The 14982-nt window shown below is 49.5% G+C and overlaps 1 protein-coding gene across 1 annotated transcript in view; it reads left to right on the top strand.

Annotated features, from left to right (window-relative positions):
* Positions 1-14982, top strand: part of LOC121573563 (mediator of RNA polymerase II transcription subunit 13-like) — a 109905-nt gene that overhangs the window by 93085 nt on the left and 1838 nt on the right. The window contains exons 18-29 of the mRNA XM_045222449.1: positions 332-555; positions 930-1119; positions 1341-1776; positions 1900-2110; positions 2369-2560; positions 3502-3725; positions 4097-4239; positions 4348-4506; positions 5127-5315; positions 5544-5695; positions 10923-11087; positions 11490-11590. Of these exons, the coding sequence (XP_045078384.1) occupies positions 332-555; positions 930-1119; positions 1341-1776; positions 1900-2110; positions 2369-2560; positions 3502-3725; positions 4097-4239; positions 4348-4506; positions 5127-5315; positions 5544-5695; positions 10923-11087; positions 11490-11590 (2386 nt within the window). The remainder of the gene's footprint in view (positions 1-331; positions 556-929; positions 1120-1340; positions 1777-1899; positions 2111-2368; positions 2561-3501; positions 3726-4096; positions 4240-4347; positions 4507-5126; positions 5316-5543; positions 5696-10922; positions 11088-11489; positions 11591-14982) is intronic.

Here is a 14982-nt window from a genome sequence, read left to right on the forward strand (position 1 = left end):
GCTCACATAGGCAGATACGGTGCAGATCAGTAGTCATCTCAGTCACTGCTCTAGTCCAGATGTCAGCTCAGTAGAGAAGCTGCTGCTGTGATGGGTTCACTTTGGGCTCTCAATCCTTCTCTGAGAGGTGACGGTTGGCACGCTGGCTTGTTTAAGTAATTACTCACTATCTTGACTCTGTTCCTCTCCTCCTCTTCACCTTCTCTTATCCCCCCCACTCTCCACACCTCACTCCTGCCCCCCTCATCTCTTCACCCTCTCTTCTCTCTCCTGCATCTCCCCTCCTCCATATTTCCTTCTCTTCCCCCTCCCCCCTTCTTCCTTTCATCAGGCACAGATGAGTCTCCTGAGCCCTTGCCCATCCCTACCTTCCTGGTGGGTTATGAGTATGACTTTGTGGTGCTGTCGCCCTTCGGCCTGCCCTACTGGGAGAAGCTGCTGCTGGACCCCTTCGGCTCCCACAGGGACGTAGGCTATCTGGTCGTCTGTCCCGATAACGAGGCCCTGCTCCAGGGGGCCAAGAACTTCTTCAGGGACCTCGCCGCAGTCTACGAGGTAACCATAGGAGTTAGGGTTAAGAGGATATGACCATAGATCGGGGGACCAGGCTAGGGTTGGGGTTGCATTAATGTTGCATTTACATTTTGGGAAGTGAATTGAAATGTAAATGTGAACATTTTTAAAACTGCTAATTTAAAACAAAGGGCACTTTTTAATTCTTGAATGAAATGGAATTGACCCATACCTTGCTAGAGGCTTACATCCCAGCCTAGTGTACGTATTGATGACATAAACAATTGCCTGTCTACTTCAGTTCTGTACCACTCCAAGTCATTCCTGTGCTGTTGTCTAACCATTCCTCCATCCCTCCTCTCTTTCCCTCCCTCTTCTCCTTCCATCCCTACTCCCTCTCTCCATGTGCCCTGCAGTCATGTCGTCTGGGCCAACACCGCCCCATCTCAAAAGACCACCCGGACGGCATCGTGAGAGTGGGTGGAGCGGCTGCCAAGAAGCTGGCGGAGCAGCCCGTCAGCGATTGGTTCCTCAAGGCTGCCAGTGGCAACAGCGACGCATTCGCCAAGCTCAAGCTTTACGCTCAAGTCTGCCGCTATGACCTCGGTAGGTTCCAATGACTACACGGTTGGGGAATCGGTCGGGGTCAGACCTTTCGGTACCCCCCATGCCCATATAGCCAAGGATTTAGAACATGGTTTCTATTTGGATCAAAAAGCCTATTTTTAAATATATTTTAAAATATATTGGTTTCTAAAGTCTAGGTTGTTCACATAGCTTATGAATGAGATTGTTAACCTGTGCTTTCTGCTCCTGTCTCCCCTCAGCTCCATACCTCGCCGCACAGCCTTTAGACAGCTCCCTACTCGCACAGCCCACACCCCCTCCCGCCTCCAGCCAATCCTCATCCATGCAATCCTCTGGCTCCTCCTCCACCACCTCGGCCGGCCCCCAAAACTCAGTGAACCCCGGAGGCCCCTCCCTCCCCAACAACAGCAGCAGCAGCAGCGCGCCTAGCAACAACACAGGTGTAGCCAACAGTGCCAACAGCACGGCATCATCAGGGAGCCAGCCCAGCAGCGGGATGCAGTCTGCCAAGCCCAGCTCTTTCCCTCCCTTTGGGACCATGGGCGTGCAGAACCAGGGCCTGGGTGGTGCCACCCAGGGAGGGCAGCTGGGCCAGCAGGCTGGTTCCCAGAACACAGGCCTCCCCGGGGGGGACTCAGCCAGCCAGGCCCAGGCACCCACTGAACCCCTAGAGAGGTAGCTACAACACCAGGGCCCGTATTCACTCATATGTACACACACACACACACACACACAGTGCCTGGAGGGAAACCCCATTCCTCGTCCTAACTTCCCTCTCGCTCTTGTCCCCCTCCCCAGCACCATGGAGCGAGAGAAGGTGGGTGTGCCAACGGACGGAGAGTCTCATGCCATCACGTACCCCCCAGCCATCGTGGTGTACATTGTGGACCCCTTCACCTACGAGGAGCCTGAGGCAGGGTCCAGTGTGTGGACCCTGGGCCTGCTGCGCTGCTACCTGGAGATGCTCCAGTTCCTCCCACCACACATCCGCAACGCTGTCTCTGTACAGGTAACCTCAACACAAATCTGTGTGTGTGCGTGTCTGTGAGTGTGTGTTGATGAAATAATGTTTCTAGCAATGTCAAGAAGTGTCTGTTTATTTCGAATAAAATATTTGTAATCACTAATAGTTGCTAAGACTTTGCTTTAGTGCTGAAGATGTCAGACAGGACAATCGGTATGAAAGAAGACCGAACAGAGCGTTATATGTAATGTACAGTAGTTTTGTTAAGAGTTGTATGCTGACCTGTTGGTATCCACTTCTCAGATCATCCCGTGCCAGTACCTGCTCCAGCCGGTGAGGAGCGAGGAGCGTCATATCTACGCTCAACACCTCAAGTCCCTGGCCTTCTCAGTGTTCTCCCAGTGCAGGCGGCCCCTCCCCGGATCCACCAACGTCAAGTCACTAACCGGCTTTGGCCCTGGCCTGGCCATCGACACTGCACTGAAGAGCACAGAGGTACACAAATCATCACTGACAAACATTATCCTGATATGATCCTAACTAATATTATGCAGCTCCTACACCAGAGATGGGCATGTCTGGACCACAGGGACAGCTGTGTCTGAATCAGTGATTTGATTTAGAGTGGGGAAACCAGGTGTGTGGGAAAGCATCGACTTGAATGGATGAATGAAGTGGCAGGGCGAGCAGTAAATCAGCGGACACTACCTCCCCTGAGGACCAGGGTTGCCCATCCCCGTCATAGCCTGACCCTCCCCTCTGCTCCTCAGCCCTCTGCTCCTCAGCCCTCTGCTCTGGCCATGTGTAGTGTGCCAGCGAGAGAGGGAGGGAGCACTGAGATGGAGAGAGGGTTATACTAACCCCCTTAGTCCTGGAACAAGACCAATCGAACTTATAACCCTCTTCCTTCTCTACAGTTTTCTTTCCATTATCTGCTTGGCTAGCTCCCTGTGACCTCCCTAATGGATTCCAGGCTGCAGGTTTCGACAGGGAGAGGCCCTAGACTGCCACCCAATCCTATTTAACTCTCCCAGGCCAGCCAGCCACTCACCAGCCACTACATTGCATTTCCCCTGTACACAGTGGAGTGGAGTGGAGTGGGTACTAGAGACAAACTCTGAGCTACTTAGCTAGCTGGATAAATGTCATCTCTTCAGGGATTTGGGTGGGGAGAGGGGACAACTGTAGTGACACTTTTTTTCACGACTAACCAACTCAGTGACTCTCGTACATACGTCTTTCTAGTCCCAGAGTAGATAGATTAAGTCCTGGATTGTGTTCAGTAGGGCACAATGTACCCAACCGTGTTGCAAAATTATTATAGTTATTGGACAAATTGAAGTAGTACCTGCCAGTTTCAAAACATGTTCTCCCTAAAAAAACATGACCCTTGTATAACCCCTAACCTTTGACCCCTCTCTCTCGTCACCCAACAGAGACCAGAGTGTTTGCGGCTATACACACCTCCCTTCATCCTGGCGCCCACCAAGGACAAGCAGACGGAGCTAGGGGAGACGTTCGGGGAGGCCTCTCAGAAGTACAACGTGCTGTTTGTGGGCTACTGCCTGTCCCACGACCAGCGCTGGCTCTTGGCCACCTGCACCGACCTGTACGGAGAGCTGCTGGAGACCTGCATCATCAGCATCGACGTGCCCAACAGGTGGGACCACCCGACAGCACACACCTTCATCATGATCCTCACCACTACAACCACCATCTAGAGTCAGCAAACCTCAAGCAGAGCAGAGCATTACAAATGGCAGGCTTCTGCAGCTAGCAGTTTTTGTTTTTAGCAAAACAATGTTTGTTTTGCGTTGAGTTTTTCGTTTTTACGATATGCCAGGTAATGATGAAAACTGTCTAATAATGAAGTGTAGTAGTGAATATTGCAAGATCAACAATCTACAACTTTCCTTCCAACCTGGCAACTCTAGTGATTTGTAGTAATAAGTGTTGTGTTAAACGTTCAGCTGTGGTTTCAGTGTGTGACAGAATGTGTGTGTGTGTGTGTGTGTTTTTGTTTCGACACAGAGCGCGGAGGAAAAAAGGCTCTGCCCGGAGGTCGGGCCTGCAGAAGCTGTGGGATTGGTGCTTGGGGCTGGTGCAGATGACATCAGTGCCATGGAGGGTGGTGATTGGTCGACTGGGCAGAATGGGCCATGGCGAATTGAAAGGTGAGGTGGAGCCTTCTATTTTACTGTTATATGTTTATTTTCTCGCGTTTATCTTGTCTTACTCGTTCACTCACTCGTCTCTCTCTTCCCTCTCTGCCTCGGTCCCAGACTGGAGTATTCTGTTGAGCAGGAGGAACCTGCAGTCTCTGAGTCGCCGTCTCAAGGAGGTGTGTCGTATGTGTGGCATCTCTGCCTCTGACACGCCCAGCATCCTTAGCGCCTGCCTGGTCGCCATGGAGCCTCAGGGCTCCTTTGTCATCATGCCAGGTACTACGTTCTCCTACCCTTTGTGTGTGTGTGTGTGTGAGTGTGCGTATGCGTGTGTCTGATGGATGGTGGCAGCCTATCATAATGCATGTCGCTCCATGTTGTTATCAGATTGATGGGTCTGAGGACACTGCTTCTCTCAGTCATAAACCACTGGTTCTCAGACTCCATTGATTTCTGTGTGATGTGATGGAGACTGGCATGGACCATTCATACTGTCAGTGTATAATATGGGTCTCCGTCTGTATATGAGGAGGGGCTGGACTAGTCCCTCCAGACCAGTGTTTTTGGTGAAAGGAGATGGATGTCTCCTCTCCCAGGACTTGGCTTTGACCCAGACATTGTGGGTTATACTCCACAGATCCGATGATAATTATAAAATACAATAGAGCACTGGACTGAATAATAATGGCCAGTTGAAAGATCGAGGTTGCTTTTATTGGCACCACTTACATTTTTGCTGCATTAATTAAATGTTGTTACTAATTAATTGACTGATTAATGGATGATAGCTATAGCAGATGTCACCCGTTTCCATTTGCGTGTATACTGTATGCGTTCAATATAGATTCAATGAAGATGAACGTATTATTAACCTGACTTCCTCGCTCTCTCTCCAGACTCTGTGTCTACAGGCTCAGTGTTTGGCCGCAGCACCACTCTGAACATGCAGACGTCCCAGCTGAGCACTCCTCAGGACACATCCTGCACCCACATCCTGGTGTTCCCCACCTCAGCCTTCGTCCAGGTGGCCAGCTCCAACTACACTACTGACACCAACATAGACATCGCCTTCAACCCCATCCCCGGTGAGTCTCCTGTACCTGTGCTCTTCCCTCTGGCCTCACCTCTCAACTCTCACCTTTGTCTTATCCTTATTGAAAATAATTGATTTAGTCCATTGGAAATAAATTGTTTTTTGAGCTATTCAAATTCTCACCTCCCTCATTTTACAATTTTTTTTGCGTCATATGGGTCTCTCCATATTGAAAATTGATATCTTATTCTGAGTCTCTCTCCTCTTCTCCTCTGTCCAGATGGGTCGGACGCCATCGGGATCTTTGACCTGCTGGACCAGGAGAACGACCTGGTGGACCCTGACATCATCAACATCCTGCCCGCCTCGCCCACCACCTCGCCCGTACACTCCCCCGGCGGCCACTACCACCAGGGGGGAGACGGCAGCAAGGTAGGCCCACCACACCACACCACGTCTCACCTGTGTAGACTATAAGAGGTACTCTAGTACATACTTTATTGAAGAAAATAAATACCTTGAACTTAAAGGGGCAATCTGCAGTTGCTACATCCATTTTCAAACTTTTAAATGAATGAAATATACCCATTGATTATTGAAGAATATAACTTATAAATGCCTCATGAGGTTAGTTTAAATGTCGTACCCCCATCAGATAATAAATAAGCTGGCTTTACTTCTTTGTAAACAGTCATTCTAAAAACAATTATACTGTATCACCACAAAACATGGTTAAAACTATAATTAAGCAATAAAGCACGAGGGGGTGTGGTATATGGCCAATATACCACAAACCCCAGAGGTGCCTTATTGCTATTATAAACTGGTTACCAACAGAAATAATGTTTTGTCATACCCGTGGTATACGGTCTGATATACCACAGCTGTCAGCCAATCAACATTCAGGGCTCAAACTGTGATGAGTGTGATGGAAGGAGTCAGGCGCAGGAGGGTAATCACCGAATACAGAGTTTATTCCTTCGTTACACAAAATACGCTGGAATAGCGACAAACGAAACAGGCACAGGGGAAACTATCTACCCTGGCAATACACTGTAACGGTATCTCCATACAATACATAGGCACAGGGGAAATATCTACCCTGACCACAAAATGGTACGAGTAGCTCCACCGAGCTACACTACTCTCACATTCAAACAATCACCCACAAGGACAAGGGGGCAGAGGGAACACTTATACACGGACTAATGAGGGGATTAGAACCAGGTGTGTGTGATTGACAAGACAAATGTGATGATGATAATTGGGGCGGCAGTGGTTAGTAAGCCGGTGACGACGAACGGCGAAGCCTGCCCGAACAAGGAGGGGAGGCAGCCTCCGCGGAAGTCGTGACAGTACCCCCACCCCTTGACGCGCAGCTCCAGCAGCGCGCCGACCCCGGCCTCTGGGATGGCCAGGAGGACGCGGAGCAGGGCGAGCCGGATGGCGACGGTGGAAATCCCGCAACAGGGAGGGATTGAGGATATCCCTCACCGGGACCCAGCACCGTTCCTCCGGACCGTACCCCTCTCACTCTACGAGGTACTGAAGGCCCCCCACCCGACGTCTCGCTTCCAGGATGGAGCGGACAGAGTATGCCGGGGCCCCCTCGATGTCCAGAGGCGGTGGAGGAACCTCCCGTACCTCAGACTCCTGGAGCGGACCAACCACCACCGGCCTGAGGAGAGACACATGAAACGACGGGTTAATACGGTAATCAGGGGGGAGTAACAACTTATAAGTGACCTCGTTGATTCTCCTCAGGACTTTGAACGGCCCCACAAACCGCGGGCTCAGCTTCCGGCAGGGCAGGCGGAGGGGCAGATTCAGGGTTGAGAGCCAGACCCGATCCCCCGGTACGAAGACCGGGGCCTCACTGCGCCTGACGACGCACGGCGCGCTGGAGGTGAACGTGGGCAGCGTCCCACGTCTCCTCCGTGCTCCGAAACCAGTCATCCACCGCAGGAGCCTCGGTCTGGCTCTGGTGCCACGGTGCCAGAACCGGTTGGTATTCTAAAACACATTGGAATGGTGATACATTAGTAGAGGAGTGGCGGAGAGAGTTCTGGGCATATTCTGCCCATGGCAAGAATACTGACCACTCCCCGGCCGGTCCTGTCAGTAGGACCGCAGGAACCTACCCACATCCTGATTTACCCGTTCCACCTGCCCATTTGACTCGGGGTGGAACCCAGAGGTCAGGCTAACCGAGACCCCCAGACGTTCCATGAATGCCTTCCAAACCTTGGACGTGAACTGGGGACCTCGGTCGGACACTATATCCTCTGGCTCCCCGTAGTGCCGGAAGACGTGAGTAAACAGGGCCTCCGCAGTCTGCAGGGCCCTGGGGAGACCGGGCAGAGGAAGGAGGCGGCAGGACTTGGAAAAGCGGTCCACAACGACCAGGATGGACAACAGCCAACAGCTCCCGATCACCAACGTCGTAGTTCTGCTCCGCTGGGCTGAGTTTCTTAGAGAAGAAGGCACAGGGGCGGAGCTTGGGTGGCGTGCCCGAGCAATGGGACAGGACAGCGCCTATCCCTACCTCGGACGCATCCACCTCCACTACGAACGGTAGTGATGGATCGGGGTGGGCCAGTACCGGGGCTGAGGTGAACAGACCCCGCAGTCTCCTGAAGGCCAGGTCAGCCTCAGCAGACCAGCGGAGCCGGGACGGCCCACCCTTCAACAGGGATGTAATGGGAGCTGCAACCTTGCCAAAGCCCCGGATAAACCTCTGATAGTAGTTGGCAAAGCCAAGGAAGCGCTGCACCTCCTTAACCGTGGTTGGAGTCGGCCAATTACGCAAGGCTGAAATGCGATCTCCCTCTATACACTTCTCTGCCTTGGCATAAAGGTCATTTTCCAACAGTCGGGCCAGCACTTTGCGAACCAGGGACACATGCTCGGTGCGTGTAGCGGAATACACCAGGATGTCATCGATGTAGACCACCACACCGCGACCAAGCATGTCCCGAAACACCTCGTTCACAAAGGACTGGAAGACGGATGGAGCATTCATCAAACCGTAGGGCATCACCAGGTATTCATAATGCCCCGTGGTTGTGCTGAATGCTGTCTTCCACTCATCCCCCTCCCGAACACGCACCAGGTTGTATACACTCCTGAGATCTAGCTTAGTGAAGAAGTGCGCCCCATGCATTGACTCAATCAATGAGGGGTAAGGAAAACTAAATCTAATCGACTCCTTGTTCAGTGATCGATAATCAATGCACGGGCGCAGACCGCAGTCTTTCTTCTTCACAAAGAAGAAACTCGAGGAGGCGGGTGAAGTGGAGGTACGTATATACCCCTGGCCCAGGGACTCGGTGACGTATGTTTCCATAGCCTCCATTTCAGCCTGCGACAGGGGGTACACATGACTCCTGGGAGGTACAGCGTCTACCCGAAGGTTTATCGCGCAATCCCCAGCCCGATGAGGTGGTAATTTAATCGCACACGTCTTGGAAAACGCGTGCGCCAAATCGAGGTATTCGGGGGGGAATGCGCACGGTGGAGGTACCGTCTGGACTTTCCACCGTGGTTGCACCAACGGAAACACCTAGACACCTACCCTGACACTCTCGCGACCACCCCGTGAGAGCCCTCTGCGGCCATGAGAAGGTGGGGTTGTGAAGTGCTAGCCAAGGGATACCTAATACCACAGGGAAAGCAGGAGACTCAATAATCGAAAAAATAACCTGCTCACAATGTGTCTCCTGGGTGATCATGGTGACTGGTATAGTGACTTCCGTAACAAACCCAGACCCTAATGGTCGACTATCAAATGCTCTGATGGGGAGTGGAATGGATAGGGGAATCAATGAAATGCCTTGACGGCTTGCGAATGCCCTGTCCATAAAGTTCCCAGCTGCGCCTGAATCGACTAGCGCCTTACACTGGGGAACTACCATGTGATCGGGAAAGTGGATAGGTAGGGTACAGTGCGCAGCAGAGGGCTCTGAACGAGTGTGGGTGTTCGATACCTGGGGTGATACGAGTGCCCTGCCTGCCGCTTCCAGGCCCAAAAGAACGTTGACTACGACGTGTGGTGTACTGTCCCTTCGTGCCACCAGAGTGGCACTGTCGCTGTCTTCCTCCGCTCTCTCGGACGGCGGCTCCACCCAGCTCCATCAGCTCGGGATCCGAGTCGTCTGGGGTGGAAACGGGCAGACCCCTACCAGGACGTCCTCTGGCTACCAGCAGGTTGTCCAAACGAATGGCCATGTCCACCAGTCTCGTGTCCCGGCAGGCTAGCTCCTGTCGGACGTCCTCCCGCAGATAGCACCGGAAATGGTCGATCAGGGCCCGCTCGTTCCACCCGGACCCCGCTGCCAGAGTCCGAAACTCCAACGTGAAGTCCTGCGCGGTCCTCGTCCCCTGCCTCAGGTGGACCAGCCGCTCGCCCGCCTCTCGATCCTCGGGCGGGTGATCGAAGACTGCCCGGAAGAGGCGAGCGAATTCCCCGTAGTCCTCCAACGCGGCTCCTCCTTCATTCCACACCGCGTTGGCCCACTCCAGGGCTTTCCCACAGAGGCAGGAAGCGAGGACGGACACCTTCTCCCGCTCCGATGGCGCCGGCCTGATGCTGGAGAAATAAAGCTCCAGATGGAGGAGGAATCCTTGGCAGAGCGCCGCCGTCCCATCTAACGCCCGTGGTCGGAATATCTGGATCCCTCCAGGTGCTGGGGTATAGGTGGCTGGATCCGGGTTGACCAGCTGGTCTCGACAGATCGGGTCCTGTCCTCTCCAGGCATTGGACGACCTGAAGAACCCGATCCATCGCTTCCCCCAAGCTGGCCAGCATCGTGCCACGACTCCAGGCATGTGCTCTTCTCCCGCTGACTCCATAGCGGGTGGGTGATTCTGTGATGAGTGTGATGGAAGGAGTCAGGCGCAGGAGGGTAATCACCGAATACAGAGTTTATTCCTTCGTTACACAAAATACGCTGGAATAGCGACAAACAAAACAGGCACAGGGGAAACTATCTACCCTGGCAATACACTTTAACGGTTTCTCCATACAATACATAGGCACAGGGGAAATATCTACCCTCCACCGAGCTACACTACTCTCACATTCAAACAATCACCCACAAGGACAAGGGGGCAGAGGGAACACTTATACACGGACTAATGAGGGGATTAGAACCAGGTGTGTGTGATTGACAAGACAAATGTGATGATGATAATTGGGGCGGCAGTGGTTAGTAAGCCGGTGACGACGAACGGCGAAGCCTGCCCGAACAAGGAGGGGAGGCAGCCTCCGCGGAAGTCGTGACACAAACCACCCAGTTTATAATTATGGATATATCATGGATGGTCAGTCCTTGCATCCATATCTCATATGTCTATGAATTTGAGAGTTACATTTCTCCAGCCCCATCACCCAGCTTTATACCAAAACAGTGGCAGGTTACCGCTTTGTTATTGTTTCAACAGCAGATTGACCCTTTAAGATGAACACAAAGATGACATTTAAGTAAAGTAACTTATTAAAGTAGATTTGGCTTTGGATAAATGCCTGGATTGATAATGCTAGTGCTGTTTTCTTGAACAGTTGTTCTGTAATGTATGAAAAAGCAAAAAGCCTTTTACAGTGGACATTATTGCAAGCCAGAGATGAACTCCTTCTCCTCCTCCTCCTCTTCCCTTCCAGGGCCAGAGTACAGACCGGATGGAGTCCCACGATGAAGCTCCAAACATCCTGCAGCAGCCCCTGGCCCTGGGATACTTTGTGTCCACAGCCAAAGCCGGCCCACTACCTGACTGGTTCTGGTCAGCCTGCCCTCAAGCTCAGAACCAGTGTCCCCTTTTCCTCAAGGTAAACCTGTCAGACATCTGCGCTCATACTCCTGGGCCCGTTTTCATATTGTCTCAGAGTATGAGTGCTGATCTAGGATCAATATTCTTGTAGTCTGAGATGCTTTATGAATATGGGCCCTGGATTATAATATGTCTTATCTAATGCCACCTTGAAGTACTTGTTAATGGTCATTTTTAAAAGGATTGTTTTTGACTGACATTAGTTAACAGACTAAAGCTTGCGGTTGGATTCAGTATCAAACACTCATAGTTAATTAAAACATACTTTTATTTTAACCTAGATTGTATTCCCTTGCTCCAGATATCAGCGATTGACTGACTTTTGTTTGCTCTATTATTACTGTGTGAATGGTTTAGCTAGGCCTGTCACTGACTTCCTGTGTGTCTTGTCTTTCCCCAGGCCTCTCTGCACCTCCACGTGTCTTCAGTGCAATCAGATGAACTGCTGCACAGCAAACACTCCCACCCTCTCGACTCCAATCAGACCTCAGACGTACTCAGGTAGATATTAGGGATGGGCATGAGTAATCGAGTACTCAAACGGATGTCAAAGCTCAATCTTTAACCAGAGATTGAAAAAAAATCTGATACTGTAAAACTATTTGGTGGAATGTGATTTGTGGCTGTCCGAACAGGCAAGTGAAATTTTGTCTTGAAGACGACGTTCATTTGTTTTTACTCTAGTGTTCCATTTGTACATGTGCATTTACGGGGCACAACAAAAAATAAACCAAGCCAAGCATCGCACTGTTCTTCTCCCTAAATTCCCTTTCCCCTCCATGTCTAATTCACTCAATTGCGTTCCGACCACTCCCTCTACACACACATACCGAGTGTACACAAAAGCTCCGTTAGGCCTACAGTAATAAATGCCTATAAAAACGTATCTAACTGATGGGATACACAAGCTACATTCCTTGCCAAATTGATGACACAAATTCAAAATGGACTGGTTGATTGAAGTAGGAAAATATGTATTCAATCAACGAGCTGCAGTTTTTTAATAATTGCGTCCCGTCTATTTTGTGAACTGCTAATGCCATTTAGAATTGGTTAGCCTAGGCTATAACCCCACTAAACATAGACAGGTTCCACACTGAAAATATGCAAAAATATTATTTTGATTAAGACAAAGAGCATATATTCATCAGAATCCTTAAGTACAGTGGGTATAGAAAGTCACCACCCCCTTTCAAAATGTTCACATTTTGTTGCCTTACAGCCTGAAATGAAAACATATCAAATCTGAATTTTTTCAGCTTTATTTACACACAGTAACCCACAATATCCAAGTGGGGGGAAAAAAAAAAAAACTCTGAAAATTATTTACAATTAAAACAGTAAAATACCCTATTTAGATAAGTGAACACCCGAGTGGCGCACACGAGTGGCGCAGTGGCCTAAGGCACTGCATCGCAGTGCTAGCTGTGCCACTAGAGATCCTGGTTCGAATCCAGGCTCTGTTGTAGCCGGCCGCAACCGGGAGACCAATGGGGCGGCGCACAATTGGCCTAGCGTCGTCTAGGGTAGGGGAGGGAATGGCCGGCAGGGAGGTAGCTCAATTGTTAGAGCATGGCGTTTGCAACGCCAGGGTTGTGGGTTCGATTCCCACGGTGGGCCAGTATAATTTTTTTTTTTTTTTTTATGTATGCACTAACTGTAAGTCGCTCTGGATAAGAGCGTCTGCTAAATGACGTAAAATGTAAAAAAAAAAAAATGCTTGAATTACAGCCATAAGTCTTTTTGAATACGTCTCTACTAACTTTGCACACCTAGACTGTGCAATATTTGCCCATTCTTCCTTGCAGAATTGTTCAAGCTCAGTCAAATTGCATGGTGACCGCTCATGGACTGCACTCTTCGTCATTCCACAGATTCTCAATGGGATTTATGTCGGGGCTCTGACTAGGCCACTCAAGGACATTAACCTTCTTGTCCTTCAGCCACTGTACGGTTGCTTTGGCAATGTGCTTTGGGTCATTGTCATGTTGAAACGTGAACCATCTTCCCATTTTCAACTTCCTGGCAGAGGGCTGCAGGTTCTCCTCAAGAATCTGTCAGTATTTTGCACTGTCCATTTTCCCTTCTATCCTGACAAGTGCTCCAGTCCCTGCTGAAGAGAAACACCCCCACAACAGGATGCTGCCACCGCCGTGCTTTACTGTAGGCATGGTGTTCTTTGGGTGGAAAGATGTATTGGGTTTTTGCCAGACATACCGTTTTGCGTTCAGGCCAAAAAGTTCAATCTGACCATGTGCCACGGAATCTACAATGTGCTTTTTGGCAAAGCTCAAATGAGACTTGATGTTGTGTTTTTTGAGGAGTGTTTTTTTTCTTGCCACGCTCCCATAGAGGCCAGATTTGTAGAGCGCTTGTGATATTGTGGTCACATGCACACATTGACCAGTCTTTGCCATAAAGGCCTGAAGCTCCTTCAAAGTCAGCATTGACTTCTTGGTAGCCTCTCTGATCAGTCTCCTCCTTGCCCAGTCATCTACTTTGTAGGGAAGGCCTGATCTATGCAGGGTCTGGGTGGTGTCAAACGCCTTCCACTTCTTAATAATGGTCTTAACTGTGCTCCGAGGGATAGACAGAGCCTTTGAAATCTTTTTATATCTATCCCCTGACTTGTGCCTTTCCACAACTTTATCTCGTAGATCTTTTGAAAGTACCTTTCTGCCCAAAGTGGATTCTTTGCTTTGAATTGCACTACTAAGCAGTGGAGTCCTCTATGAACAACTTATTTTATTTTGAACTAATCAAAGTCACTACAATTGATCACAGATGGAAGCCAATTAGCTTGATATGTGATCTGAAACGTGGTTGGTTATACCTCAGCAGGTTTGCAATTGCAATTCTAAGAGGGGGTGTTCACTTATCCAAATCGGGTATTTTACTGTTTTATTTGTAATGAATTTTCAGAGGTTTTTTTTTCGATTTTTTTCCCCACTTGGTTATTGTGGGTTACTGTGTGTAAATAAAGCCGATAAAAGTCTGATTTGATGTGTTTTCATTTCAGGCTGTAAGGCAACAAAAGGTGAACATTTTGAAAGGGGGTGGTGACTTTCTATACCAACTGTATATGCCTACTCACCAAACAGATGTCATGCTCGTAATTCATCACCATGCAGTTTTCAATTTGGAATTGTTCATCAATTTGTTTTATTCCAAAGAACAGGCAGAATAAACTAAATCGAATGTCTGTATATCGAATTTTGGTTTGTAACCCTGAAAAAACGTGCTAGATTTAGTCCCGTTTCAAATGATCACTTTTTGAGAACAACTGTTCCAGGCATGAGATGCGCATCACTTCACACTGGCAACTGTTTTCATTTGGAAAATTATTATGTTCCATTTGATTCTGTTATATTACATCATGGCTTTTTGTGCTATAAAATAGGTGTGTCTTGACTGTGATAAGGGCTCTGGAAATAAGACTGTCTTGTCTGCTAAATGAACAAAACAAAGCTATGCCATTGCACAGCAATAGGCTTCTTCTACAAGCAAGCGCCACTGCTGAGGTTACTGCCTTTTTGAAGATTGTGTTCCCCGATATAATGTAACCAGTTGATATTACGGTTTCAATTAAATAATCTTAAATGGCACTTGCTTTTCTATTGACTGAATATACACTGAGTATACAAAACATTAGGAACACCTTCCTAATATTGAGTTGCACACCTTTTTTCCCTCAGAACATCCTCAATTCGTCAGGCATGGACTCTACAAGGTGTCGAAAGCATTCCACAGGGATGCTGGCCCATGTTGACTCCAATGCTTCCCACAGTTGTGTCGAGTTGGCTTGATGTCCTTTGGGTGGTGGACCATTCTTGATACACACGGGAAACTGTTGAGTGTGAAAAACCCAGCAGCGTTGCAGTTCTTTACACACT

The sequence above is a fragment of the Coregonus clupeaformis genome, chromosome 9, assembly GCF_020615455.1.
Source record: "Coregonus clupeaformis isolate EN_2021a chromosome 9, ASM2061545v1, whole genome shotgun sequence".
Classification (NCBI taxonomy): Eukaryota; Metazoa; Chordata; class Actinopteri; order Salmoniformes; family Salmonidae; genus Coregonus; species Coregonus clupeaformis.